The sequence below is a fragment of the Convolutriloba macropyga genome, chromosome 15, assembly GCF_964194025.1.
Source record: "Convolutriloba macropyga chromosome 15, txConMacr16.3, whole genome shotgun sequence".
Lineage (NCBI taxonomy): Eukaryota > Metazoa > Xenacoelomorpha > Acoela > Convolutidae > Convolutriloba > Convolutriloba macropyga.
This window is the reverse complement of record NC_134482.1, coordinates 26,101,695-26,128,849: the sequence shown is the minus strand read 5'-3', so window position 1 is coordinate 26,128,849 and position 27,155 is coordinate 26,101,695. Positions and strand designations below refer to the sequence as shown.

Below are 27,155 nucleotides of genomic sequence, written 5' to 3'. Positions count from 1 at the left end.
GGTCGCGTGGTTGATAAACTGATGACAATAGAAGCGATCTACATCAAAAAGCTGAAACCTCAACAAAATACGCGGAGTGCGTACCGGGGGCCAGAAGTAACATTGAAGTATTAGCACAAAAGCTATTTAGCCATGGGTGCTTCGCTGGACGTAATTTTGACAAATTTGCGGATGAAATTGTTTGTAAAATTCTTGCAGAAACCAAATCAAGGAAGCGAAAACAAAATTCCCGACATGAACGGAATGTGCATTGATTGTAACTGACAAGTTATTTTCCAGGGGAAAAGAGTCGAGTGTGAATCGTGCAAAAACTGGTTTTATGCAAAATGCCAAACTTGAAAACATGAAGAAAACTGTATAGATCTGTTCCTATTGTGCGGAAAAAGGTGCAACAGAGGTCAAACAGTAATTAAAATCTGTCAGGAGGCATGTGTATGACATTGTTGGCACTGTTTAGGGGAACTCTCAAGATTCACTTGAGTATGCAATGACTCTTCAAGAAAATTTCAATTCACTCTTAAAACACCGCACGGTATTAGAGGCCTGCCGTTTTATGATCTGAACCTACATGTAAACAATGAAGGAATAATTAGCTGTCATAGGTATCAAAAATCAACTTTTACCGGCATAATCCTAAATTTCCATAGCTGTACACATTTACAACATTAAAAAAATTAAAATCGAGTGACAGTACATAGAATTTTCGTGTTCAATACAGAGAAAAAATCAATCAAACTTCACGATCATTTTCACGAGAGGAAAGTTCAAACTTGCTTGCCCACGCTTAAATCATCGTTTGATAAATACTTGAATTTGCATGTGATATAAAAAATTACTTGTAACAGTTGTAGTTCCATCTATATTGGCCAAACCATCAGACATGTTACTACCAGAATTTTGGAGCATGAAAGGAAAAATTCTCGTGTGGGACAACACCTCGTTGATTGTTGTGGTACAGAGCACAATACTGAATTGGATATTCTAGATGCAGTGAACAGTTACAACAATAAAAAAATAAAAATCGAGTGACAGTACATAGAATTTTCATTTTTTTTTGTTCAATACAGAGGAAAAATCAATCAAGTTGAATCTAAAAATTGTGTGATATTCAGATCATTTTCACAACAAGAAAGTTCAAACTTGCTTGCCCACACTTAAATCATCGTTTGAAAAAACTTGAATTTGCATGTGATATATAAAATTACTTGTAATGGTTGTAGTTCCATCTATAATGGCCAAACCATCAGACATGTTACTACCAGAATTTTGGAGCATGAAAGGAAAAATTCTCGTGTGGGACAACACCTCGTTGATTGTTGTGGTACAAAGCACAATACTGAATTGGATATTCTAGATGCAGTGCACAGTTACAACAATAAAAAAAACAAAAATCGAGTGACAGTACATAGAATTTTCGTTTTTTTTGTTCAATACAGAGGAAAATTCAATCAAGTTGAATTTAAAAATTGTGTGATATTCAGATCATTTTCACAACAGGAAATTTCAAACTTGCTTGCCCACACTTAAATCATCGTTTGATAAATACTTGAATTTGCATGTGATATAAAAAATTACTTGTAATAGTTGTAGTTCCATCTATATTGGCCAAACCATCAGACATGTTACTACCAGAATTTTGGAGCATGAATGGAAAAATTCTCGTGTGGGACAACACCTCGTTGATTGTTGTGGTACAGAGCACAATACTGAATTGGATATTCTAGATGCAGTGCACAGTTACAACAATAAAAAAACAAAAATCGAGTGACAGTACATAGAATTTTCATTTTTTTTGTTCAATACAGAGGAAAAATCAATCAAGTTGAATTTAAAAATTGTGTGATATTCAGATCAATTTCACAACAGGAAAGTTCAAACTTGCTTGCCCACACTTAAATCATCGTTTGATAAAGACTTGAATTTGCATGTGATATATAAAATTACTTATAATGGTTGTAGTTCCATCTATATTGGCCAAGCCATCAGACATGTAACTACCAGAATTTTGGAGAATGAAAGGAAAACTTCTCGTGTGGGACAACACCTCGTTGATTGTTGTGGTACAGAGCACAATACTGAATTGGATATTCTAGATGCAGTGCACAGTTACAACAATAAAAAAATAAAAATCGAGTGACAGTACATAGAATTTTCATTTTTTTTGTTCAATACAGTGGAAAAATCAATTAAGTTGAATTTAAAAATTGTGTGATATTCAGATCATTTTCACAACAGGAAAGTTCAAACTTGCTTGCCCACATTTAAATCATCGTTTGATAAAAACTTGAATTTGCATGTGATATATAAAATTACTTGTAATGGTTGGATTTCCATCTATATTGGCCAAACCATCAGACATGTTACCACCAGAATTTTGGAGCATGAAAGGAAAAATTCTCGTGTGGGACAACACCTCGTTGATTGTGTGGTACAGAGCAAAATACTGAATTGGATATTCTAGATGCAGTGCACAGTTACAACAATAAAAAAATAAAAATCGAGTGACAGTACATAGAATTTTCATTTTTTTTGTTCAATACAGAGGAAAAATCAATCAAGTTGAATTTAAAAATTTTGTGATATTCAGATCATTTTCACAACAGGAAAGTTCAAACTTGCTTGCCCACACTTAAATCATCGTTTGATAAAAACTTGAATTTGCATGTGATATATAAAATTACTTGTAATGGTTGTAGTTCCATCTATATTGGCCAAACCATCAGACATGTTACTACCAGAATTTGGGAGCATGAAAACAAAGATTCCATTGTGGGACAACACCTCGTTGAATGTTTTTGTACAGAGCACAATACTGAATCGGATATTCTTTTTGCAGGTCGCGTGGTTGATAAATTGATGACAATAGAAGCGATCTACATCAAAATGCTGTAACCTCAACTAAGTAAACGAAAGGAGTACCGGGAGTGACATTGAAGTATTAGTTCAAAAGCTATTTAGCCATGGGGCTTCGCTTGCCGTAATTTTTGTTAAATTTGCGGAAGAAATCGCTTGAAAAATTCTAACAGAAACCAAATCAAGGAAGCGAGAACAAAATTCCCGACATGAGCGGAATGGGTATTGATTGTAACCGACGCGTTACCTTCCAAGGGAAAAGAGTCGAGTGCGAATCGTGCAAAAACTGGTTTCATGCAAAATGCCAAGGTATTAATGACACAGAGAATAAAAATAATGAAGAGAACTGTATAGATCTGTTCATATTGTGCGGCAAAAAGTGCAACAGAGGTCAAACAGTAATTAAAATCTGTCAGGAGGCATGTGGATGACATTGTAGGCACTGTCGAGGGGAGCCCTCTAGATTAAGTTGAGTATGCTAAGTCTCTTCAAAAAACCTACATTTCACTCTTAAGACACCCCGCGGTAATGGAGACCTGCCGTTTTGAGATCTGAACCTACATGTAAACGATGAAAAAAAATAAGTTGTCATATGTATCAAAAATCAACTTATACCCACTTAATCCTAAATTTCCATATCTTGAACCGTTACAACATAAGAAAAATGAAAATCGAGTTACAGTTCATAGAATTTTCATTTTTATTGTTCAATACAGAGGAAACATCAATCAATTTTTTGTAAGCAGAGTTAAAAAATTGTGTGATATTCAGATCACTTTCACAACAAAAAAGTTAAAACTTGCTTGCCCACTCGAAAACCATCGGTTTTTAAAAATTTGAAATCGCATGTGATATATAAAATTTATTGTAATGGTTGTAGTTCCATATATATTTGCCAAACCAGCAGACATGTTACTACTAGAATTTCGGCGCATCAAAAAAAAAATCCCGTGTGGGACAACACCTCGTTGAATGTTTTGGTACAGCACACAGTACTGAATTGGAAGTTCTGGATGCGTGTCCCTTGGTTGAGAAACTGACGACAATTGAAGCGATTTACATCAAAAATCTGAAACTGCAACTAAATACACTATGAGAACGGGAGCGGGACCTGAAATTGAAGTATTAGTTCAAATTTAAGAAATTAACCTGGCATAATAGTTCGAAATATTGTCAACCCCAACAAGTACAGGATAACAACAGATCATGATGGGAGTAAAACTTTCTTTTGAGGAATAGAGAACAATTGACCCGGGATTTTCAAATTTACCGAATAAGGTTTGTAATAATTTTGGTGTAATAAATCTAAATAAACTGTTGTAAAAATATTTTTATCTGTAAATATTTTGAAAAATTCGTTGTTAAATTAACACATTTCTTAGTTTTAATTTATTTATGAATGATCTTTCAATAGAAAGCTGAAATCCCACGGGAAATATGAGATAAATTGTAATGGTTGCGGATCCATCTATGTTGGGCAGACAAACCAGCTTGTTACCACTAGGATATCAGAACATCAAAAGAACAGGTTTGCCAAGATCTTGTTGAATGCCATTCGCTCCACGAATGGCATTGAGTGGAAAATTCTGGATGTCTGTTGCACAGTAGAGAAGTTCTTGACTATGGAAGCTATATACATGAGGAAGTTGAAGCCGGCATTAAACACACGCGATGAATATAGGGGCAAGAACTCACGGTAAAAAATTATTTCAAATCGTAATTTTGAATTGGGAATGATAAATAGTGCAAAAAAAAGAATTTGTTCTTGAAATTTGAAAAATCTCTAGAAGAGGGATACATAGGGTTACCCTAGAAATACAAAAACATGGCTAAAATAAAAAAAATCCGGACTCGGAATGGTTTTAAAAAAACTGATAATAGCTGTAAATATGTGTTGGAATCAGATTAAATTTTGTATAAATGAAAAAGTCAATTTTTTACGATAGTTGCTGGAATTTTCGAAATTGTGGTCTCAGACAAATATAAACACATATTCGTTTTTTTCTTTAACAATTTGTGAAAAAGTTTTAACCTGGCGCTGAACGCAAAGATATAAAATGTTTGTTTTAATTATCAGACTTATTTTTCAATTGACAAATTGGTTTTGTTTCCATTATTTAATTTGTCAATTATTTGAAAACACAGCCTAGGGAAGAGCTAACTGCAATATACTTCGAGAAATTTTAGCGCTTCAGCAGGTATGAATTTTATAGATTTATCGACGATGAACATAAAACAGTGTATATTTTGGCTGCAAGCTCGCTTCATCACGCTGTAAAGTACACCAACATGCAGGATTTTGTTTTGATTCGTACGTGTTTCAGCAGTCAACAAGCAGAGGGTCGGTTTGGGGGGATGAAATTGTTAAAAGGTATGTGGATGATATTATCTGCAAGGTTTGTGGTGACCCGGCGATTAATTAAATTTTGCAAACTCGTTACACAGAAACCTGCAATATACCTTTGAAAAATTGAACACGGAAAAAGATTTGGCTTTTCTTGATATCATTGCAAATGCGAGCAGCAAAAGTAATACCACCTGTTATTGGTATCAAAAACCATCTGACTCAGGTGAAATACTGAATTTGCGCAGCTGTGCATCGCGTCAGCATAAAAAAAGAGATTCAAAGGACGGTTCACAGGGCCTTTAATTCATCATCAAATTGATTGGTCTTCGATCAGGAAATTGAAAAGAAAAAAACATGCTGGACAAAAAATCTGTATCCAGATGAAAAGTCTTCAAAAATAGTGAACCAGACTTTAGAAAAAATAATAATTGGAATTAGGGATCAGATGAAAACAACACAAAAAGAGCATCAAAAAACAGCACTAGATCTCATGATAAACCAACAATTTTACTACAATACAGAGGCAACCTTATTAAAAACTTTGCAAGCAAATTTAAAAAACTATTGGACTTGCAAGTGGTATTAATAACGCAAAAATTAAGAACATGCTTCCCGACCCTAAAATCATTTTTCGACAGAGATCTGAAATCTCACGTAGTATATGAGATGGAATGTAATTAATATGGATCCATCTCTGTTGGGCAGACACGCCCGCATGTTACAACTAGGATATCAGAACATCAAAAAAAGGACTCACAGGTGGGTCAACATCTTGTTGAATATAGTGGCTCCACGAGTAACATTGAATGGAAAACTCTGGATGCCTGTCGCACAGTAGAGAAACTCTTGACTATCGAAGCTATTTACATCAGCAAGTTGAAGCCGGGACTGAACACACTCGATAAAGATAGGGGGAGAACTTGCGCTAAAATATTAGTTCATATCATAATTTTGATTGGAAAGATAAATAGAGTGAAAAGGGTTTTTTTCTTGACAAAATGAAATTGCAAAACCTCCACAAGGGAGATACCTATGGTTAGGACAAATTCGGAGTTACCCTAGAAATACATAAACATTGCCAAAATAAAAAAATCCGAACTGGGAATGTTTTTAAAGAAATTGATAACAGCTGTCAAAATGAGTTGTAATTAGGCCAAATAATGTGCAAATGAAATTTAAACGTTTTAATATAGTTCCCGGAAAATTCTAAATTAAGGTCTCAGACAAATGTAAAACCATATTCTTTTTGTCCTTTAACAATTTGTGAAACAATTTTAAGCTGACGATGAACGTAAAGTTCGAAACCTTTGTTTTAATTGTCAGAATTAATTTTTATTTGACAAATTTGTTTCTTTTATATCATTAGATAGAATCAAAGACAAAATTATATGCTTTGTAAATCATTTTGTTTGGTTAATAAACTTCACAATGAACGCAATTTTCGAAGACGTTTGTTTTCCTAATCAATTTAAATTTTCAATTGACAATTTTTCCTCCTCATATTATTTGCACCCCCAGACGCACGCGCAATAATGATTTAATGTGTAATGACACGTGTTCAGTAACTGGGGGAGCATAGGAGCATAACGTACTGGGGAGCGCAAAAGGAAAACATCCACAACTTCTATCAAACTCTGCAGTCGCTGGAATAGAAGCTTGAATAGAGATCTGGCTCTAAAAAACATCAGAAAGCTTTGTCCCTTAATTTAAACAGCAATCAGAAACTCGTATAAGAATTCATCAGACCTTTTCATTAATAAAAGAGTAACGCAGTCTCAAAAAGAACAACACAAGGTGATCCAATAGCCATGACAACATACGGTGTTTCTACACTTCTTCTCATCGACATGCTCGAAGATCAAAGTTTGACTCATAAATGGTACGCAGATGACGGTAATGTGGCCAGTAGCCTTGAATCACTGCAAATCGTGCTAGATAAGCTCTATGAATGTGGCGGTTTATTCAGTCATAATGTGATAAAATGTCATCTCATTGCAAAACCTGAGGTGGTTCAGGAGGCGAAAAAAGTTTTTTCGGGAATAGGTGTTGATAATATTGAAAGCCATCGAGTTCTGGGCTCGGTTAATGGTTCTGATGAAAAGTGTAATGATTTTCTGAAAGAAAAGTCAATGAACTACTCTAACATGCTTCAGAAGCTCGCCAAACATAGTAAGGTTTCCCCTCAGAATGTGTACAAATCATTTACTAACGGATTGCAACTCAAATTGACTTTTATTGCTAAGACTACACCAAACGCGGACAGTCTACTGAGGAAAACCGAAAACATAATTGATAAATATTTTCTACCTTCAATGTTTAATCATCTCTCTTTCATTGACAAATACTGGAATGTTTTCTCACTTCCTTTTAAAGAGGGTGGCCTAAGCATTCTTCTTCCTGAAGACAGGCAAACCAAAACGAAAGATCTATTTGAAATTGTGAGCCCTTACAGAGTCATAAAGCAATATATGCAGAGTTTCATCAGGGAAAAATTCTTCAGAAAACCAGAAAAGAAAAACAGGAACAAGCTCAAACGATAATGGGCAAATGATAAATAGGTATATTCTCTATATTTGGCTGGAAAAAAAAGACCATCATGCTGGCTAAACGCGCTTCCAATAAAAAGATATCTTTTTGATTTAATCAAGGGAGAGTTTAGAGATGGAATTGCTCATAGATATGGATGGGATCCCGTAAAATTGTCATCAAGATGCGCATGTGGAGAAAAATTATATGTAGTGCATGCTCTTTATTGTCCAAAAGGTGGCTATACGCGCATAAGACACAATGACATCCGTGACTATCTTGCCAACCTGCTCAATAAGGTCTGCAATGATTTCGATGTCGAAGTAGAGCCCTGTCTTAAGTCTTTGCAAGGGAAAACCTTCGCAAATTGAACTACCACTATTGATGACGACGCTCGACTGATATCAAAGCTAATGGTTTCTTCGATTTACGTTTTAGCAGAACGGTCTTTGATGTGAAAGTGTTTAATCCGTATACGAAGAGTTGCCCAAGAAGCACACCGGATTGCTACAAATATCACGAGTCCATCAAGAAGCTGAAAAACGAACAAAGGATAATCGAATTCGAGAAAGACACCTGTCCGTTAATGTTCTCGTGTACATGAGGAGCTGGTCCGTCAGCATCAAAAAATATACATGAGATTGGCTTCCAGGATCAGCGATAAGAAAGAAGATTCAAATTTGGACGTGATCACGTACATGAGGACAAAATTATGTTTCGCTCTTTTGCGTAGCTCCATACTCTGCCTCCGTGGCACGCGCTCCATGCGCCGGCAAACTGCAGTAGAAGCGTCAACAGGAACCCTTGTAGAGGAAGTGAAGCTGTGCTAAAAGCTTTATATTTGTTCTAATCTTGATTCAAAATCAAGACAAATTTTACTGTAATTGCTATTAACCATATCTATTTTGTTTATAATTCTGTAGTAGTAAAAAGACTTAATTCCTTTTAAGATAAGGTTTAAGAAAACAAACATGTATGACTTATGCACGACAAAAAGTACAATAACACTTGACAAAATGTGAACACGAACAGTTCATATCATAGTAATTTGATGTTCTGGATTTCAGGTAATTGATGAGGTGTTTTTAATGGCATTTCGAATGAAATGATTTTTAACCGGATGAGCTCGTTTGCAGCTCTATTTGCTCGGATGAAAAAGTTGTATTCTGAAGAGACCTTGCGTGCTGTATGGACGCGAAACAGTCCATTCGAGGAAGATCGTGTTGGCAAAGATGTCAATTGAAAGTTACACTGTACTTCAACGGCCCCGTTGTAAAGCTTCCAAAGGAATACAATGTCATATCTGATTAAGCTGTAACACACAGGAAGTAACTGAAGGGATTCTAAGCCTAAAATATATGATGAGCAGCGTATTATCCAACGAAGGACTTTATACTGGAAACGTTCAAGTTGGTGTAGCATAGTTAAGGACGGAGACCAAACATGAGCACCGTATAATAAAATAGGCAGGAAAGGGATCTATAAAGTAAAAGTTTCTTGTGACTCGACACTGAAAAAGTGGATATTACGCTTCAGGAAGTTAAAAATTCTGTTGCATTTTAGAAGCTTTGAATCTAGGTGAGCTTTCCAGGATAGCGTACTAGACACAATAAAACCCATATCTTCAATTTGGTTATTGAAAGGTAAGTAGTCCCACCCTAGAAAAAATTTAGCAGAATCATGCCCAACAAAATTAAAAGCTTTAAATTTTGATGGGTGGAAATGAAGACCATTTAAATTACACCAATTAAATAAGGAATTGATGTCCTCCTGCTCACGGGAGAACGATGAGGTGCTGAAAATTTTCAGGTCATCAGCAAAAAGATAAAAACAACTGTTTGTCACATCATCAGCAATGTCATTAACAAAAATAGTGAATAACAAAGGACCAAGCACGCTGCCCTGGGAACTCCTGAAGTAACCGGTAAACGAGAAGAAAGACTTTGGTTAATTTTTACACACTGAGAACGTTTCGTTAGATAAGCGTTAAAAAAATTAAGAAAAGCTGAGTCGAAACCAAAATTCACAAGCTTAGACAAAAGTATTTGATGGGACACAGAGTCAAAAGTTTTTCTTACGTCGAATTAGATAGAAATGGCAGGAGAATTGGTATCACGAGCTGAATAAAGAGAATCAAGATAGATTATCATCTTACTTATTGTACTACGTGACTTCTTAAATCCATGTTGTTCACGTTTGATTTGATGCCTTATCATCGGGTAGATAAAATTGAACAATAATCTTTCAAGTAACAAGGAAAGTTTAGGGAGGATGCAAATGGGACGGTAGTTAGAAATATCATTATGAGGACCAGATTTATGTAAGGGAGTAACGTATGCTATTTTCCAAAGATCAGGCCAATATTGGGTTTTGACAATCGAGAAGAAAAGCTCAAAAACTGGCGCACACAGAATATTTGCACATTGGTGAAGGAGGAATGAGGGTAACTCATCGGCACCAGCGGCACTAGAATCATCACACGACTCCAAGAGGAGGAGAACATCAGATAGAGAGAAATCAAGGTTCATCAATTTGATGCATGGTTCTTTCAATTGATCAGGAACAGTATGGTAACTCTTGTCTTGAAAAACCGAAGCAAAAAATTTGTTGAATCCCAAGGCTTTCTCTGAATCGGTGAAAAAGGATTCATTTCCATGAAACATAACAAGAGGAAATGACGAGTTGAAACTAAAACTTCTCAGCAGCTTGTAATATTGTCGTGTTGAAGAGAGAACAAACTGATTGATGAATAATTCTTTATCTAATTCTATAGAATCTGAAATTGATAAGTTGAGTTCTCTCATTTTTAAGGCGAGTAAAAAAGAAGGATCACTTCCTAATTGCTTAAAAGTGGTTTCTCTTTGATTAATGAGATGAATAGTATGTGATGAATAAAACAGTGGAGATTTAAGGCGGGTAGCGCGTTTCAATTTAATTGCATTAGTGAAGGCGTCAGAAATTAGGATGTACCAAGCATCAGGAAAACTGGAATTATTAGAATTATCATGCGACATGACCGTAAAAAGAGGTTGAAGATTAGAATTGAATAAAAGAGCATTGAAGGAAGACTTTGAATAAAGGTTCCGAAAATATAATGGCGCTTCCGGGGAGTTAAGGTAGAAATAAATGCGAAATTGGTTTGAGAAAAGTTGCTTAGCTGCCGTAACTGATAGATTAGCAACGTTAGATAAAACAAGATCAAGGATGTTGTTACTTTTATGTGAACGTCCAGCGACGAACTGAGTCAGATCTTTTTCAATGACCATTTCAAGGAATCGACTTTCATGATATGAGGATGACCAGTAGTTTGCCCAATCAATACCAGGGAAATTGAAATCCCCTATAATATAAACATCATAATCGCAACCGTAACCAAATTGAACCAGTAACAGGTCAAATTTAGTAAAGTAGGACTGAATACAAGCCAATAAGTTAGAAATGTCTACTGAATAGTTTGATGATTTTGGCGGGTTGTAGATTAGCACAAAGAAGGAGAGTTTCTTACATAAGACAGCGCAAGAAATAGCAAAATCGAAGTCAGAAATTGTAATATCAAAAACTTTGACGGCTGAGTTAGAGGATTGTGCAATCTTCAGGCCACCATGCTGGCGACTATCATGATCTAATCTGGCAATATTATTGAAGGAAGAACCCAAAAATATTTCAGAGTTAACGATGTCCGTATTTAACCAAGTTTCAGTGAGAAACAATAAGGAGATAGAGTTCGACGCGCATAGTTTCAAAAGTTCGTAGCGTTTATCTAGAGAGCATATTGATTGACAGTTTATGAGAGCACATTTATAAGTATGTAGTCAATTGTTTGCTATATCAACAAGCGTATTTTTGTAATACAATTTTAAGTTCTTGATCTGAATGTCTTGTCTATCCTTTCCCTCAACTGTGACCATATGGTAACGCTTTGCCAAAACAGCTTTTTCCAATTGACGATCTGCAGAAGATAAGAACTTTTTGATGTATACCGGATGTTTATAATTCTGTAAATAATGACTGCGGGCAAAACAGTTTTCCATAAAATAAGAATTTGATGTTGTAACAAGAATAGGACGACGTCTTTGACTAGAAGGAATATTATCGTTTTGTTGTTTCGAAATCTTGCCAAGCTGCCGGATACTCAAGATATTTCCACCAGCTTGGAAGCCCATATGTTGAAGCAAGGCACCCCGTGCACTCCAGAAAGTCCAGTACTTTGTCGGATTGTTGTTGAGACAGTCTAGAGGAGGGTTTTCCCCCAGGGTCTGCTTGCGTTGGTCATTCCAGTACTGGCATTCCGTTATGTAGTGTGCTGCATCTTCAGGTCTGGCGTTGCAACGTTTGCAAGTGGTGTCGGATTCTTTTCCGAACCTCGCTAAGGTGGCCGTTATTCTGATGCTTTATTTTCTTTATCCTTTGCATCTGATGCTTCAATTTTTGACTACTGGCAGAATTCATAAATACATAGGCGTTGACTTGCTGCCCCCGAGTTGACCAACTACCCTTTTAGTGGAGGGGCTTTCTCTTAATTGACCTTTTTTTGTTGAACTTGTCTTTGTTGAAAGTTTTTCGAGTTGACACTTTTTGTAATACGGGTGATATTTGTAATATACATCCTTTTGGGACCTTTTTGTAATATAAATGCTTTCGGAAGGAACTGCTGCTATATAATTTTAAGGGTACTTTTCAAGTATTTTTTTAGTCAGTGCATCAGAGAATAAAAGTCCTGGGATCTATTCTATTTGCCCCCCAGTGTTTTTACGCCCCCAGTTAAAAATAATGTTTAATATAGCACTTGCGCCTGGGGGCGTAAAAAATTTAAGCCCATTAAGCTGGGAGAGAGGTCAAAACAGAATACATCCAAATTCAGGCTATTACATTTCAATTGTTGCATGATTATGGAAAACCTGTTCCGTGTTGTTGTTGTTGTTGTTTGTAGATCGGCTTACAATAATGCCGAGGGCGCAAGGCGCCCCGTGCACTCCAGAAAGTCCAGTACTTTGTCGGATTGTTGTTGAGACAGTCTAGAGGAGGGTTTTCCCCCAGGGTCTGCTTGCGTTGGTCATTCCAGTCAGTACTGGCATTCCGTTATGTAATGTGCTGCATCTTCAGGTCTGGCGTTGCAACGTTTGCAAGTGGTGTCGGATTCTTTTCCGAACCTCGCTAAGGTGGCCGTTAACTGAGGCCCTCGGTTGAGACAAAGCCGGTAGATCTGGACTTTTTTCTCTCTGGGTAGGTTTGGTAGCACCAGAGGACAACCCCCCTTGGCACTTCTGTGATGCGCATCTTGTGGGGTGTTTCTGCGGAATCTTTCCAGTCTTCTCGCTGTTGGACTAGAGCTTCCAGCGGGTCCGTGTTAGGGGGAACATTAGCGAGTCGTTTCTTCGCAGTGGGTCTGCAGTCGTCTCTGTATCGGCTGTCCCCTCTGGATTCGAGTCGTTGTCTTCCTCCACGGGCGGCCAAAAGGTGCTGATGGTGATCGTTCTTGAAATGTCCGCAACGAAGCAGAAGCCCTGCAGCCCCGTCTTCTATTAGTGTTGACTCTGGCATCCGCCTTGGTGGGAAAGGCTGGCGAGCCTGCGGGGGCTCCGACAATCACTCTAGCTGCCAATTTGTTGCAAGCTATCAGATCGTCTTGGGAGAAGTCAGAGAGGAAACTGCCGCAAACTTCTGCAGCGTAAAGTCCTCCAGGGCGCACGTATCCTTTATAGAGTAGTCGTAAATCCTGTGCACTTGGGCCCCATGACTTCCCTGCGACCACTCTGAGGATCTGAATCCGCTTTTTCAGCTTCGTGGCTGCTCCGCGGGCTTGTGCTGAGAAGCGAAGTTGCGAATCAATGCCGACTCCGAGGATAGTCACTTCTTTCTTATAGTCTATCGGCGTGCCGAGGAGAGTGATTCCTGGTTTGGCCTTTCCCGCGGTTTCGCTGGGATCTACTGAGGTCAGCACCGCTTCCGTTTTCTCTACGCTTATCTCTACGTGGTTTTCCTTGATCCAAAGAGAGACGACTTCTAGTGCTGGCTTCATCTGGTTGGCTGTTTCCTCTGCTTGATTGGCGTCTGGTAGGAGCGACAGGTCATCCGCAAATTGGGCCACTAACTCCTGTTGCTGCTGCCTTGATTACTCTTGGGAGCTTCGCGAATGCCAAGCAGTATAGCAGGGGTGAGGGAGGTGAGCCTTGTGGTACGCCGTCGCTGAAAACTCTGGGCCTGCTCTCCTTGTCGTTCCAGCGAACTCGGTATCTTCTGTCGCTCAGCCATGCTCCAAGCCACCGGAGTGATTTACTTGAGAGTCCGTACTCGGCTTGGTCCCTCAGGAGCCCCCCCCCCCCCCCCGCGCCGCCAAACTCTATCAAATGCTGCTCGGAAATCCAGAGCGACTAGCAGGGATCGTCTGTTCTCTTGCTTTTTGACAGATTGTGGCTAGTACATCCTGGGTGGATGTTCCTGCTTGGAACCCGGCCTGTTCCGGAGGGATGGTGGCATTTCTCTCGGCCCAGTGTTTGAGCCGAGCTTGGATGGTACCCGCCCTTCTCGCCAACTCCTTTTAATGACTGACAGCAGGCATTGTAATCCTTCGGTTGGAAGGAATTTAACGCAGTAGGGGTGCACTCTGTCTCTCCCAGGGGCCTTTTGCTTCAGCTTCCTCCGACTTCGTTCCGTTTGTGACCTGTTCCGTTTGTGAAACCCCCCCCCCCCAGTACATTATGCGCCCCCCAGTTACAGGGCACGTGTCATTACATAGTAAATTAATATGTAAAAATATTGAAATACTTTTTCGTAGTTATGTCAGAAAGGATATGTTTTAAGGTAATATGCCTGCAAGTTATCTTTTCTGAATTCCAAAATAGTGTGAGTTCTCATGTTGGGGAAACTGAAACCCGCGGCAACGGGTGCAGCCAATGAGAGCGGTCAATGGACTTGGAAGCATGTTGCGTTGGGTGCAGCTGGTGTTCTCTTAATTGGTATCAGCTCCTACGGAATATACACATTTTTGCTCAAATCAGATGAATCTGGCTCATCAGGTGCCAAGAGTAGAAGCAAAGCTTCTCTTTCAACGGTCTCAGATAAAACAGAAACATCTACTAGCAAGGTAAATTCGTTACGCGAAAATGGATACTGGAACGTGAAATTGGTGACTGATTTTCGTGTGGAAAAAGAATGTGAGGAACTAGAATGCACTGTTGTTTTTCTCCAGCGAAGTTTCATAATTTTACGCATATGATTAGGAGGATACCATAATTAATCCCATTCAAATTAAAAATTAACAATTTTGATTGCTTGCTCCGTCCCTCTAAATACAGGTAAGCCGAGCGACAAATACGAAGACTCTTAAGCAGGTATCATTACATATAAGGACTAAGATAAGGAATGCACAGAACCCATGCATATGCGGGGCTTATACCCCAGTGGCATATCCACGAAGCCATGATAATAATAATAATATTAATAATTTTGTCAATTGAAAGCAAAGTGCATCAGTTTTAAGCGATCAGCAGTCCTTCGCTATTTTTTTTTTGCTTCGGAGTGCTGGGACCTTAAAAGGACAGACGGCTATAAACTCGAGAGGTTCAACAAACGCGTGCTTAAGTGGATTTGAGGCAACGAAGACTAAGAAAATCGATTCTGCGGACGAACCTACTCCCACCTCTTTACTTTAAAGTTCTTAAAGATCTTGTTCTCTTCAGCAACATTTTCAATGGCCAATACAACATCGACTTTTCAAAGCACCTGAAGACATCCGGATCTGACCGACGAAGAAGAATTGTTATCCCCGACATCAAATATGAATACCAAAGACAAAACTTCTGGTACAGGACAGGACTCAGAGTCAACATTCTGCAACAACAATTTGATTTTTTAAATGCAAATTAGTAAAACCTCGGCTAATCAAACTTATGTTGAGCTACTTGGAAAGACGTTGGTCCCCTAAAAACCCTTGTACATGGACTTTCATCTGTCTATGTCATAACTGTCGTGCCAACCCCTTGATGTAGTGCAGTAACCTCGGGACTACCTTCCCAGTGGGCTCACCCACAAAGCCATTATAATTTTAATAATATTGCTAATGTCACTTACGGATCACGCTCGTTGCGACGACCGGCTTCATATTTAATGGGAAGGTTTTCGTGCAGAAAACAGCAATAAAAAATTAAAGTGGATAAGTGTCAAACAGGGTTCCCCCAAGTTGGTGTATTATCGCAAATTTTCTTCAACATCTACAGGAGCAAGCTGCCTTAACCCCCGAAAATTATAAAAATTACGTTTTATGCTGATATAACTTAAACAACATCTCACCCACAGTTTGAAAATTAACGTGACATAATACCTCCCTGCCTATATATTTTACACGACGGGCTAGAATCAAGAAAAGTGGCTAGAATAAGTTATCAGCTGAAAAGTCAAGTGTCAGTGTTCACAACCTGGAGCAAGCAGGTCAAGTTTGACCCACGATTCACTATCAACAATTAAACAATACCAGTAAAGTTAAAAGTACTTTGTGTTATCTTTGATAGTATACTCATTTTTGGAGAACATGTAAAGAGCGCCAAAGAGAAACTACAGAAGCCCAATAACATATTGAAAAAGATTGCTGGTGGTGATTGGGGTTGCACGAAAGACACTTTGTGAATTACAAAGCTACTGGTGGGAGCGGCCTGAACTATGGTGCTCTCATTTGGGCTTCCTCAATCAGCCATACAAATTGGAACCACCTGCAAACACAACAGAACATTGTTCTTCGCACAATTGCTAGTTGTGTAAAAATGTCTGACATCAGTGATTTACACAGTGTGGGTGGAGTGCTGCCTGTCAACGCTCATACAAATGTTAGCGCATAAATTTCTGGCTAGCCGTTATCAGAGCCACCGTGTCGATCACAAAACAACCTCTACTATCAGTTTTCGTCCCATGAGACCGACACTAAATCATACTTATAGGGACTGGGTGAAACAGCACACCATCAAGGAGCAAGTAAATCAAAAAAGAATACAAAATGCGCTGAAAAGCATTCAGCATTAAATGCCCGATATTCAGCTGAACAAAGACAGCAAGCAACTAGCCATCAATGCACCAAAGATAGCAGAGGAAGAACAAACGCTGTCACAAATTGCAAGTATCCGAATGGTACAACTGAGAACTGGAAACTGCCCCCTGCTGGACTCTTGCTTGAGTAGGATTTGTAGCAATGCTGAAAAACGCTGTCCCAAATGTGAAGTAGCACCACATGACAGGCCACAATTTCAACTGCAGTAAGAACACCACGAACCTGAAAGTGATTGACTCGTCGGAAATACCAATAGAGGTAGCAGACTGACTACACCTAATACCATCAGTCCAACAAGACGACACTGCACAGAGAAATCCGTGGACGACATGTCACCCACCATGAAGTAGATGCAAAAAGGTCGCAAACCACAATAAGTTGCTGGTGGAGAGGCACTCAAACTACTAATTTATATACTTTTTAAAGTAAAAATGCAAGCAAGGAACCATTTAAAAGCGGTAATAAGCCAAGATCCCGCCAAATTGACTTGAGAACTGCAGATCTATGCAATAGCTACAACAACAACAACCAGTTACAGTCGATAGGAACGGTTATGGAGTAGTCTAGACTTTACTATAGGTTTAAATAACCTCCCTGTCATGGTGCTTATGTTCTTTTTTTAGTTTATTACTGTTTATTAGTTGTATATTTCCCTAATTGGTACGTATACTCAGGATATGACTTGCCGACCTCTAGTTCAATTACAACCCTTTTTCGGGGAGGGACGCCCCTTCTAAATATATACAATGAAATCCTAATGTTTTTGTTATTTTTAGATGGGGTTTCAGTTGTCGGATCTTTCCGACCCTACTGTAGGTCTGGTTGGGGAAAGATTTTAACCATCAAAGAGTATAATTGTCTTGTCTTTTTTTTCTCGTTTTTTGACTGATCAAAATATTCTCGTGGTAATTCTTGAATGATACTATGAGACAACCCATTGGGCATAAAATTGTTGGACTTAAGTCCCCAATAACAAGTGAGCTATCCTATAGAAACTGTTTTTATTCATCATTGAATGGCCTAATATTTTAGGCTGTCACTTAGTGCTGCTTCAAAGTAATTACTGTAAAAAAGTTCTCATTAAAGAGATTTTTGAACAGTTTTCAATTTACATGGTTATTCCGAAGGATTTTTCACCAATATTTTTGAATTTTTACGGTGTATATCCGTTTTACCATTTCCTCAGAATTTTGGAAGGTTATTTTTAGGCCCTTAATTACATACCACGTGCACAATAAATATAATTAATCAAGTTATGATTGGATATTATCAGGTGAGGGTATACAATTCTACAGCAACCAAATATGGTCTCGACTTCTCAATTAGAAGTAAATTATAGTGATTGTCAGTGCTTTAATAGAGATGAATGATGTGAGAATAAATGGTGCGAAAGGAGCACGTGAGTTATTTGTAACAAGTTTTTTTTTGTTCTTTCAATCCATGTCAAGGGTCTCCATAGATTTTGGTCTTGGTTAAAAAAATGAACCACAAAATCAGTCGTCGTTATTTTAAATTATTTTTATAGTTATGGTCATTTTATATTGTAAATCATAATATTACTCTGCTCAATAATAATTAGTTCATCATATAAGTTGTGATTTCAATGAAACCACTATTAATGGTAGTTGTTGCGTAGTTTCTTGTGAAATCACTAGCTGGTCAATAATAAGTCTGAAAGGCTTTTCTTAATTTGTAAGAGTGCAATAGAGTGCTTACTTTACGCAGGAGGAGTAAAAAATATTTGAATCTTGTACATCAAGTTTTATGTGCGATGTAGAAGTATGGTCAGACTTTTGAATTGTGTAGAAGTTAGAAAGCCTGTTAGTTTGAGAACTTGAGTTTTAATTTTACGCAAATTGTTTGATGCTGCTGGACTTTAATTCTACTCATACGATTTGGCTAGAATACACTCTCTATGTATTTTTGCTGTTTCTTGAGAAGCATTTATTTACTACGTTTCGATTGTCAAAATGATGCTGAAGCTCTCTGAAAATGTCCCGAATACACATTTTTCTCATCGATTATCAACCGATGACAAAATTTTGGTGGCAATCGATAGCTTGCTGTCAAAATACCACGAGTTTGTTGAAACGATAAGTTCATTAGAGCACTCTTCGGGAAATTATTTGACATTCGTTTTCAAGTTATACTCACCTGAAGTTACTGCCCTAAAAAATCAATCAATTGAGTCGTTAGCCCAGACTATTCTGTTGTTCAAAGCGTGTCCACAACTACTGAAACTTAGTTCGAAGCTGCCTGAGTTGTTGGATAGTTTTGAGGAGAACGTGATAGAAGCGAACGATTCGGTTTATTTATCAGTGCGACATCTTAGGTCACTGCAAATGCAATTCCACCAAATTTTGACATTAGTTATGTCCCGCAATCAATCAGTAACTGACCATGTCTGAGTATACTACCCAAAAAATTTTAAACGTTTCAAATATGCCAAATTTAATCTTTGATTAACTGTAGTGTTAGATGAGTAGCTTTTTAATTTACAGTTGAAACAAGCGCTTTTTGACGAGTCTCGCTAAATAAACGAGTCAAGCTAAAGTAAATATGACACATTTAGTTTGATTTACTTTACAAGTTTATTTTTACTTTTTCATCTTTTAAATTACCCCAGAGCGGTTCCTAAATTGTTTTTTGTGATCTCTCTTGTACGAGAAGAATTTGGCCGATTTTTTGCTATTTATATAAACTTTTAGCGCCTAATTAGATATTTTAGCGCCTTTTAGATATTTTAGCGCCTTTCAGATATTTTAGCTCCTGATGACCAACTTCCTGATTATTTTTTAATTGCTCTTGAACGCAGTTCATAGCAATTATTGTAAACGTGTGTGTCTTTTTTTTATGCAAAATTTTCGCTTGACGGTTTTGACTTTTCGAGTGACTTTTACGCCCTTGACTTTTTGCATTTCGCGTGATCTAAAATTCTCTCTCAATCACAATTTCCAGCAGCTGAACTCAATTGGCGGCAATTTAATACTAAAAGTCAAATAAAAAGTGCGCCGAAACTGGTGTCATTTTTTACTTTAAATCTTAATAGTGGTATATGTTAACCTCTAATATGGTTATTTGAAGCCCACTATAGAACTTCTTAGTCCCATTTAGGCTACCCCTCCTCCCCCCTCCCCCCCCCCCCGACTGAAGCAGGCTGCAATTGATTAGAGCTCCCACTAGTCGTTCAAGAGCAATTCTTCCGACGTTTAGTCGGTTATGTTTATCGCTTCTGCCTAGAGTTATCCGTCGAAGCTGCTCGTATAAATGAGTATATTTTAATAATTATGTAGGTGCGAGTATTTTTTGCTTGGCTTTTGAACCATGTAAGAGTTTTTGTGCAAGCTTGTAAAATTTATTTAAGTCCGGTTGGTTTTAATGCCGTTTTTGCTTGATCATTTCTATCCTGTTTAAGTGCTCTCCGTTTTGCGTGATCTAAATTTCTGTCACTCGCAATTTCAAAGAGCTGAAATCAATTGGCGGTAATTTAATACTGAAAGTCAAATGATAAATGCGCGGAACTTGTCATTTCTAATTGCTCTCAAACGAAGTTTGTAGCAATAATATTAGTCCTGTCGGTCTTTTTTATGCGATTTTTCGCTTGACTGATTTTTCGGCAGACGCTTTTGACTTTTCGTCCTCAAAACCGGGATAAACAGATAGCGCCCAGCGGGCATTAAGTGCTCGTAGAGCCTTTCAGCTCGAACTGCTTTGGAGACTTATACTTATGGTGTGAAGGGCGGTTCGTAGAGGTTGACACCCCCACTATTGCCTCCACCCCCTACCGCGCTGTTGCCGCCCATCAGCCCCCGGTTGGCTACTGACGAAGCCAACCGCTCGCCGGTCGTTTGAGAGCAGTTCGCCCGACGTTTGTCGGTTAATGTTTTCATAGTAGTTGTATACATTAATAGTGGTAAAAGTGTTAATAGTGGTATATATATCAACCTCCAATGAGGTTATTTAAGCCGCCTAGTGAATTTTTTAGTCCCATTTAGGCTACCCCCTCCCCCCGCCGACTGAAGCAGGTTGCAATTGTTTAGAGCTCCCACTTGTCGTTCGAGAGGAATTCTTCCGACGTTAGTCAGTTTCATTCTTCTGTATTTTTTCCTGGAAGTCCCCTGGAAATCTTTTTTTTCAAGCGCTCTTTGACAAACGTCGGCATTCTGGTTCAAAAATATTTAAACAATGTAAAACTTAGATTCATTGCTAAAAATTATATGTCATGTTCTACAAAAAAAAATTGAAAATGAAAATGTCCTGTCTACAAAAGTAGATATGGCCAAATGAAAAACGGGGTCATAGGCATCAACAGCGAAGGATGAGAACTGTGAGCTGAGAATTTTGCGTTTTGCGATGAAGCCTTCAAAAATAGAGTTGATTCAAACACATTTTTAGTTTTCCTGCTTTTTATTTTTTTACTGCCAAACGCAACGCTGTCTAATAAAATAAAAAAAATAGATTTCTAATAGAGGCAATAGTTTGCTCTGCTGTTATTTTCACATGTTGAAAAATCCTCAGTGGTTAATTAAAATTTTTTCTCAACAACTATAGTTTGCCGGATACCAACAGAAACATCAAAATAGTATCAAATTAGCTGAAAAAATAAATTTTGAAAGCATACTTTGACAAGGACGGACAATACCTATTTTCAGCACAACGAATACAAATACGCGATTGTTCTACTTTTTTGCGAAATTATCCTTTTCTGCTCTGATTTTTCTCATTGAGAAAGTTAATTTCACAGCAACAAAAATAGAGGATCGATTTCTGTTGTTGAAAAGCAATAACCCGAAAAATAAATTGGAAATAAAACAATTTGCAGATTTTGTGTCGAAATGGTTTTTTAACAAATTACTGTTGTGTTTTCGTTTAGTCATAACTAGTTTTCTGCTTCAAATCCTTTGCCAAAAAAATCTGTTTTTGTTGGGGACTCTTATTTTCGCCGAATAAAATATAAACAGCCGAATTTAAAAAAAAACATACAATTTTTATTATTTTCAAATTATGAGGTCATGTAATTTCTACAATTACTACTCCAATAAATACTTTTGCCTAGTATGGAAAAGTGTGAAACATTTTCAGAGAAGCATCTTAAAGAACAAATGTGAATTTGAAGCTATGTAGTTACTAACATGACCCCGAGCAGTATCACCGGTATCATTAAGAAAATTTTTCGTAATTCTAAAAGTTAAATTTGCTTTATAAATAATCGAAAGTTAGGTCTTTGAAGTCTGCGTTTAAAGAGATTTTATATGGTACCGCCTTTTTTTACTAGGATGCGTATGAAATTTATCGATTTGGTCTAGAGGAAAAAAGGCAGCCTACCATAAATATTCCGTCATTTTTAATTGCTTTCAAAGTTTATAGCAATTATTTTAGTCCTATTGGTCTTCTTTATGCAATTTTTGCTTGACCGTTTTTTCGTTTGACCCATTTGACTTCTCGTCCTCAAAAACGGGATAAACAGGTAGCGCCCAGAGAGCATTAAGTTCTCTTAGAGCCTTTCAGAGTCTTATACATATGGTGTGAAGGGCGGTTTTTAGAGGTTGAAGACACCCCCACTGTTGATCCCCCTCTATTGCCCCCATCAGCCCCCGTTGCTGCTGACGAGCAGCCGATCGCTAAAAACGCGCGGTTTTGCAATTTTATGCTAATTATCACAATTTTTAATCTTTTTGAAAATTTGTAGTTTGTTGTTTGAAAATTTGTAGTTTGAAAATTGTGTAGAGTTTTTTCAGCCCTAGGTGTCAAGGAATCTCCTCTAGAGTTTTTCAATAGGTTTAAAATCACGAATTTTACCATTTTTTGACAAATTTTTAAATTTTTTTGAAATTTAGTTTTCATTATTCACGACTTTCCAGACGCAGGGGCCAGAAAACGTTCTTTAGAGTTTGATAATCAGTTCCTGAAAAAATCGCAGCTTCAAAATGTTTCGTCAGCCTCAAAAGCCACATAAACTTCTCTAGGGTTTGATTATAGTTTACTGCAAATTTTCTAGATAAAATGGAATGTTTTTCAAGATTTCAATATCAGCAATTTTTTCAAGTTTTATTCTTAAATTTTTTATCTTTTTTTGGAACCATGGTCCTAGAGACCTCCTCCAAGGCTTGATTGTAAGCTGTCGAATAGTTTCTAGAGTTAATGGAATGGTTATCATTATTTTAATGACTTATCATGTTCCAAGTTTATGGATCTTTGAGCCAGTGAAACTATTTAAAGCTTGAAATAGGGATACTGGATAGTTTGTCGAGACATTGAAATGGTTTTAAAGATTTTAATATCTTGAATTTTCGAGAGATTTTGTTAAAATTTGCGATTGTTTTAAAAATTTTTGAATATTTTGTCCTTTTCTGAGGTTAACGATCATTACTTGCCAACGAAGCTTTTCAAGTCTTGCAGATGGGCTACTTGACATAACCCCAGAGACAAAAAAATAGTTGAACATTTTCACTGAGAAATCTTGAAGCTTTTTTTAAATTTTGCAATATTTTGCAAATTTTTAAAATCAGTTTTCTATTTGATTTATTTTCTAACAAGGATAGAAAACTAAAAGTTGAAGAGTCGAATCAAACTAAAGCTAGCCTCACTAAACCGTGGCTAGCTACTGACGAAGCCCACTGCTCGCTGGTCGTTTGAGAGCAATTCGTCCGACGTTAGTTGATTATGTTTTAAAAGTTTTAACGCATTTCGGCGCATCCACCTTATTTCCTACATAATTTAAACGCATTCAGCGCATTTCGTACAAATTAATGCGTCAACACTTTGAACTGGGATCAATAGCATGAGAAGTACTCGATGCAGTTCCATACAGTTCGGGTGCCCTTCAGGTATCTGTACAATTGAAGTTCACCTGAACGAGCCATTACATCCATTAATGGAACAGAGTTCACGTCAGGCACATTTACCTGAACTTTTTAAGTGTGCATCAACACCCAAACAATCGTCTGTGAGCAATTTTTCCGATTTGAGAGTGTTACTTTTTATAATCTCTATTTACAATTTTTTTTGGATCTTTTCCGTTTGTGCCCCCCCCCCCCCCCCCCCCGCTTTGTGGGTGCATATTTTTTGCACCCCCCAACGCACGTGATTTGTGCCCATATTTTTACATGACGATTCACTGTGTAATGAAACGTGCTCTGTAATTGGGGGGGGGGGGGGGGGTCATAACGTACGGGGGGTGGGGGCACAAACGGAAAAGATCCTTTTTTGTAATAAATGTTTCTTCAATAGGCGAAAGATGAGTTTGCAAACGTGGAAGTGACGTGTTTCCCAGGATTCGAATTTCAGCTCTCTCGTTTTATTGTAAATTTCGTTTGTAACATTGTTAGCACAGCTTCATCATTCATAAGCAACCATTTTTCCTTTTAAGTAGCGGCGAAGCGATAGCCGCTATTATTGGGGACATCTTTTTTTACAATTCTAAGAATTCGAATTGTATAGGGGCGCGCGTCTCTTTTTTAAGATCTGTTCACACATTTTCATGATTTTTGAAGTCAAACTGGAGTAGTTATTTTGGTCATGTCGAAACAGGAAGTGGAGCGAAAAAGCGAGTGGTTTTGCGGCGTAGCATTTTTTCGCTCTAATTTTAAAGTAGTGAGAAAATGTGTGTGAACAAGAATTTGGTTTTTTGTTCTATGCGACATTTTCTCTTTGATTTTTATTGTTTTTTCAATTTTTTCTGGGATTTTCTAAATGGTTTTACCAATCAAGTAATAGAACACTATAAGTCTAGTTTTTCGCTGTCTATGAAATTTCTTTGAATTTTAATTCAGGACTTGCCCTGCTGTTTTTATAATCCGTCGTCTCTGTCGATGATTCTTGCGACCATCTATTTTTTCATTTTTAGTGACTTCTACTGCTGTGCAGTTGAAGTTTGTGTGCGTGAAGTTATTTGTTCTGCTTTTAGGTCAATTGCATGACTTGCCTCACTCAAAAAATGACTTCTGATCTCACTTCATGAACTTTAAATTTTTCGAACATTCACTAGTTAAAGATCAATAGTGTGCATCTAAGTATATATCTTAAATCTTGCGTATTAGAGTTTTGGGTTTTTTTATATTTAATATTAATTTTGAAAAAGCTCCTTTTGGGTTTTTCCTTATAGAGCGTATGTGTCTCATAAATATGAAAGTCTGAATCTAACCCTAAAAGTCTATTGGTCTATTAAAGGACCTGTGGTCAATCTGTCTATCTTATTTCTTTAGTTGTTTTAATTCCATTGAAGGCTTCAAGCGTCTATCGCAGCTTTTTTCCGGCAAGCTGCCGGTTATGTTCAATCAATTCAATGGCAGCTTAACTGTTTTTGGTCCCTATTTGAAAAACGAGATGCTCAATTACATTAAGAGAAATCGAATTCGAGAAAGGTTTTCGATAGGTTGTCTCGAACGAAGTTTGGAACAACTTTTTTAGTCTTCTTAGTATTTTACGGAAATTTTTTACATGATCTATGCTGTTTTTTTAATCGAGTTTGTTGTCCTAGACTTTTACGTTTTGTGTCTTGTAAATTGTTCTCTCATTTGCAATTTAAGCAGATGAATTTAATTGGGACAGTGTTCCACTAATGCTGAAATTATTACGCAGAATTTGTTTCGACTTTTTCTACTTTCAGGTTGAAAAGTGGAATATGTTTTTTTAATAACGGCATTTGAAAGCCTTAAGTAATTATGCATGAGACGTATACTCCGAAAGTTTTGTAGTTTGCATTTAAATATTTGAGCGATATTGCTGAATGTTTGTACGATTTTTGTCTCTTATTATTTGATTCATTAGACTTGTTGATTCGCTTTTCAAGTCATACTAATTACAAAGACGTGACGGAGGTTTTTTGCCTGAATACCAATTTTCTGATAGTTCCGCTTATGCTCGAAATATTTAACTTTCTATTGCATAAAAGAAATCTGAATAGAGGTAAGGAATGCTTATTTGCGGTAAAGATTTAAATGGGTCGGCAGTGAATGGATCGATTTTTGGCCAGAAATGTTTGATTGTTTATTGTTTGATTGTTTTGATTGATTGATTGTTTACAGTTTGATTGTTTATAATAACAGTAAAACGGTGCGAATTGTTTTTGTTCTTTATCAATTGTTTTTTATGAGTGATATGCTGATCCCTGGGGAAAACACTGGCGGTTAAATACTCTATTTCGAAGTTTTTCGATTTACTTTCAACTGAACTTGAACTGATTTTCTCTTGTTGTCACGCGCGCTTTTTCTAAAGCGGCGAGCGTTAGACTGAACTTAATTTAGTTACTAGACAGTACCTGTTAAATAAAGAAACAGAAAATGTTCCGGGGAACTGAAGTATAAATGAACAAATGCAACGAATGATAAATATATCTACGTTTAGTTTTAAGAGTGCTTATAGTAGTAGGTTTAAATGCTTGGTTGCGATCCCTAGGGATTGAGTTTCTATCAATACATGACTACTTGGTGTTCCTTCTGGAATTCCTCCATAACACACCCCCGCTGGGAAGAATTTTGTCCTCAAAATTCTGATGGGTCATAAAAGTCTCGGGTTGATGTCCGAGATGGAGCTTGGTGGGCCTCCTTCGTGCTCCTCGGTTTCGTTTGTAGGTAGTTGTTCAGCTTCAAGTATTTGGTTGTCTTCATTTGGGGTGGATTCCAGAGTGATCACCTCGTCCGATTGTTTTCCCGTTGAGTTGGTGCTCTCTCTAAATACACCACCTCGATTGGGTTGTCCTTTTGATCTTGTTTGTTGGGGAGTTGTTCTTCCATATGCGCTCTACTATCTTGTCGACTCGTGGAGTCGATCTGGCTTTACTTGGGCCCGGGATTGTTGATGGGTCTGATGGAGGGTTCATGAAGTCGTTTGCATCTGAGGATGCTGTTATCTTGAAGATGGGTCCCGAGGGACTTTCCCGAATGTTGAACGTTCTTATTGTTGAGGATGGTTGTATTATGCTGGGGGTTGCTTTGGCAAAGGATTTGTTCTCTGATGAACAAGAGTACAAAAGATTTCTCTTCTCCGATCTTGTTTGTTAGCTATGTTTTAGAGCGGCTTTCTTTGACTTTTGTGCAAATGTAGTTGCCCTGTTGTTGTCAGCTTTTTTGCTTCTGCCTTTCGCGTTGGGCTTAGCTTTTGTTTGTTTGGCCTGTTTTCTTTGATTGGCTTTTGCCATCTTTAGCACTTCCGAGTGCCCCAGGGATTCTCTGTTCACCGGGTTCGAACGGCTTGGCATGGTCAGGGCGGCTCTTGCATCTTGCTCTTCTAAATAGAATCGTCTTAGTTTACGTTGGTTACTGTGATATTCGTTAACTGTTTTGCAAGCGACCATATGTATTAGTCGTGGATTGTTATTAGTGATTGTTTCCGATGGTGTTGGGAGTGTTTGCCTTACGATTGCTAGGTCGCTATTTCTAATGACTGTGTTTT

The 27,155-nt window shown here is 37.7% G+C and overlaps 1 protein-coding gene across 1 annotated transcript in view; it reads left to right on the top strand.

Moving 5' to 3' along the window:
* The first annotated feature begins 14,531 nt into the window (after positions 1-14,531).
* Positions 14,532-27,155, top strand: part of LOC142354676 (mitochondrial import receptor subunit TOM70-like) — a 39,717-nt gene continuing 27,093 nt past the window's right edge. Inside the window, exon 1 of the mRNA XM_075407031.1 lies at positions 14,532-14,810. Within this exon, the coding sequence (XP_075263146.1) occupies positions 14,580-14,810 (231 nt within the window). The 5' untranslated portion in view covers positions 14,532-14,579. The remainder of the gene's footprint in view (positions 14,811-27,155) is intronic.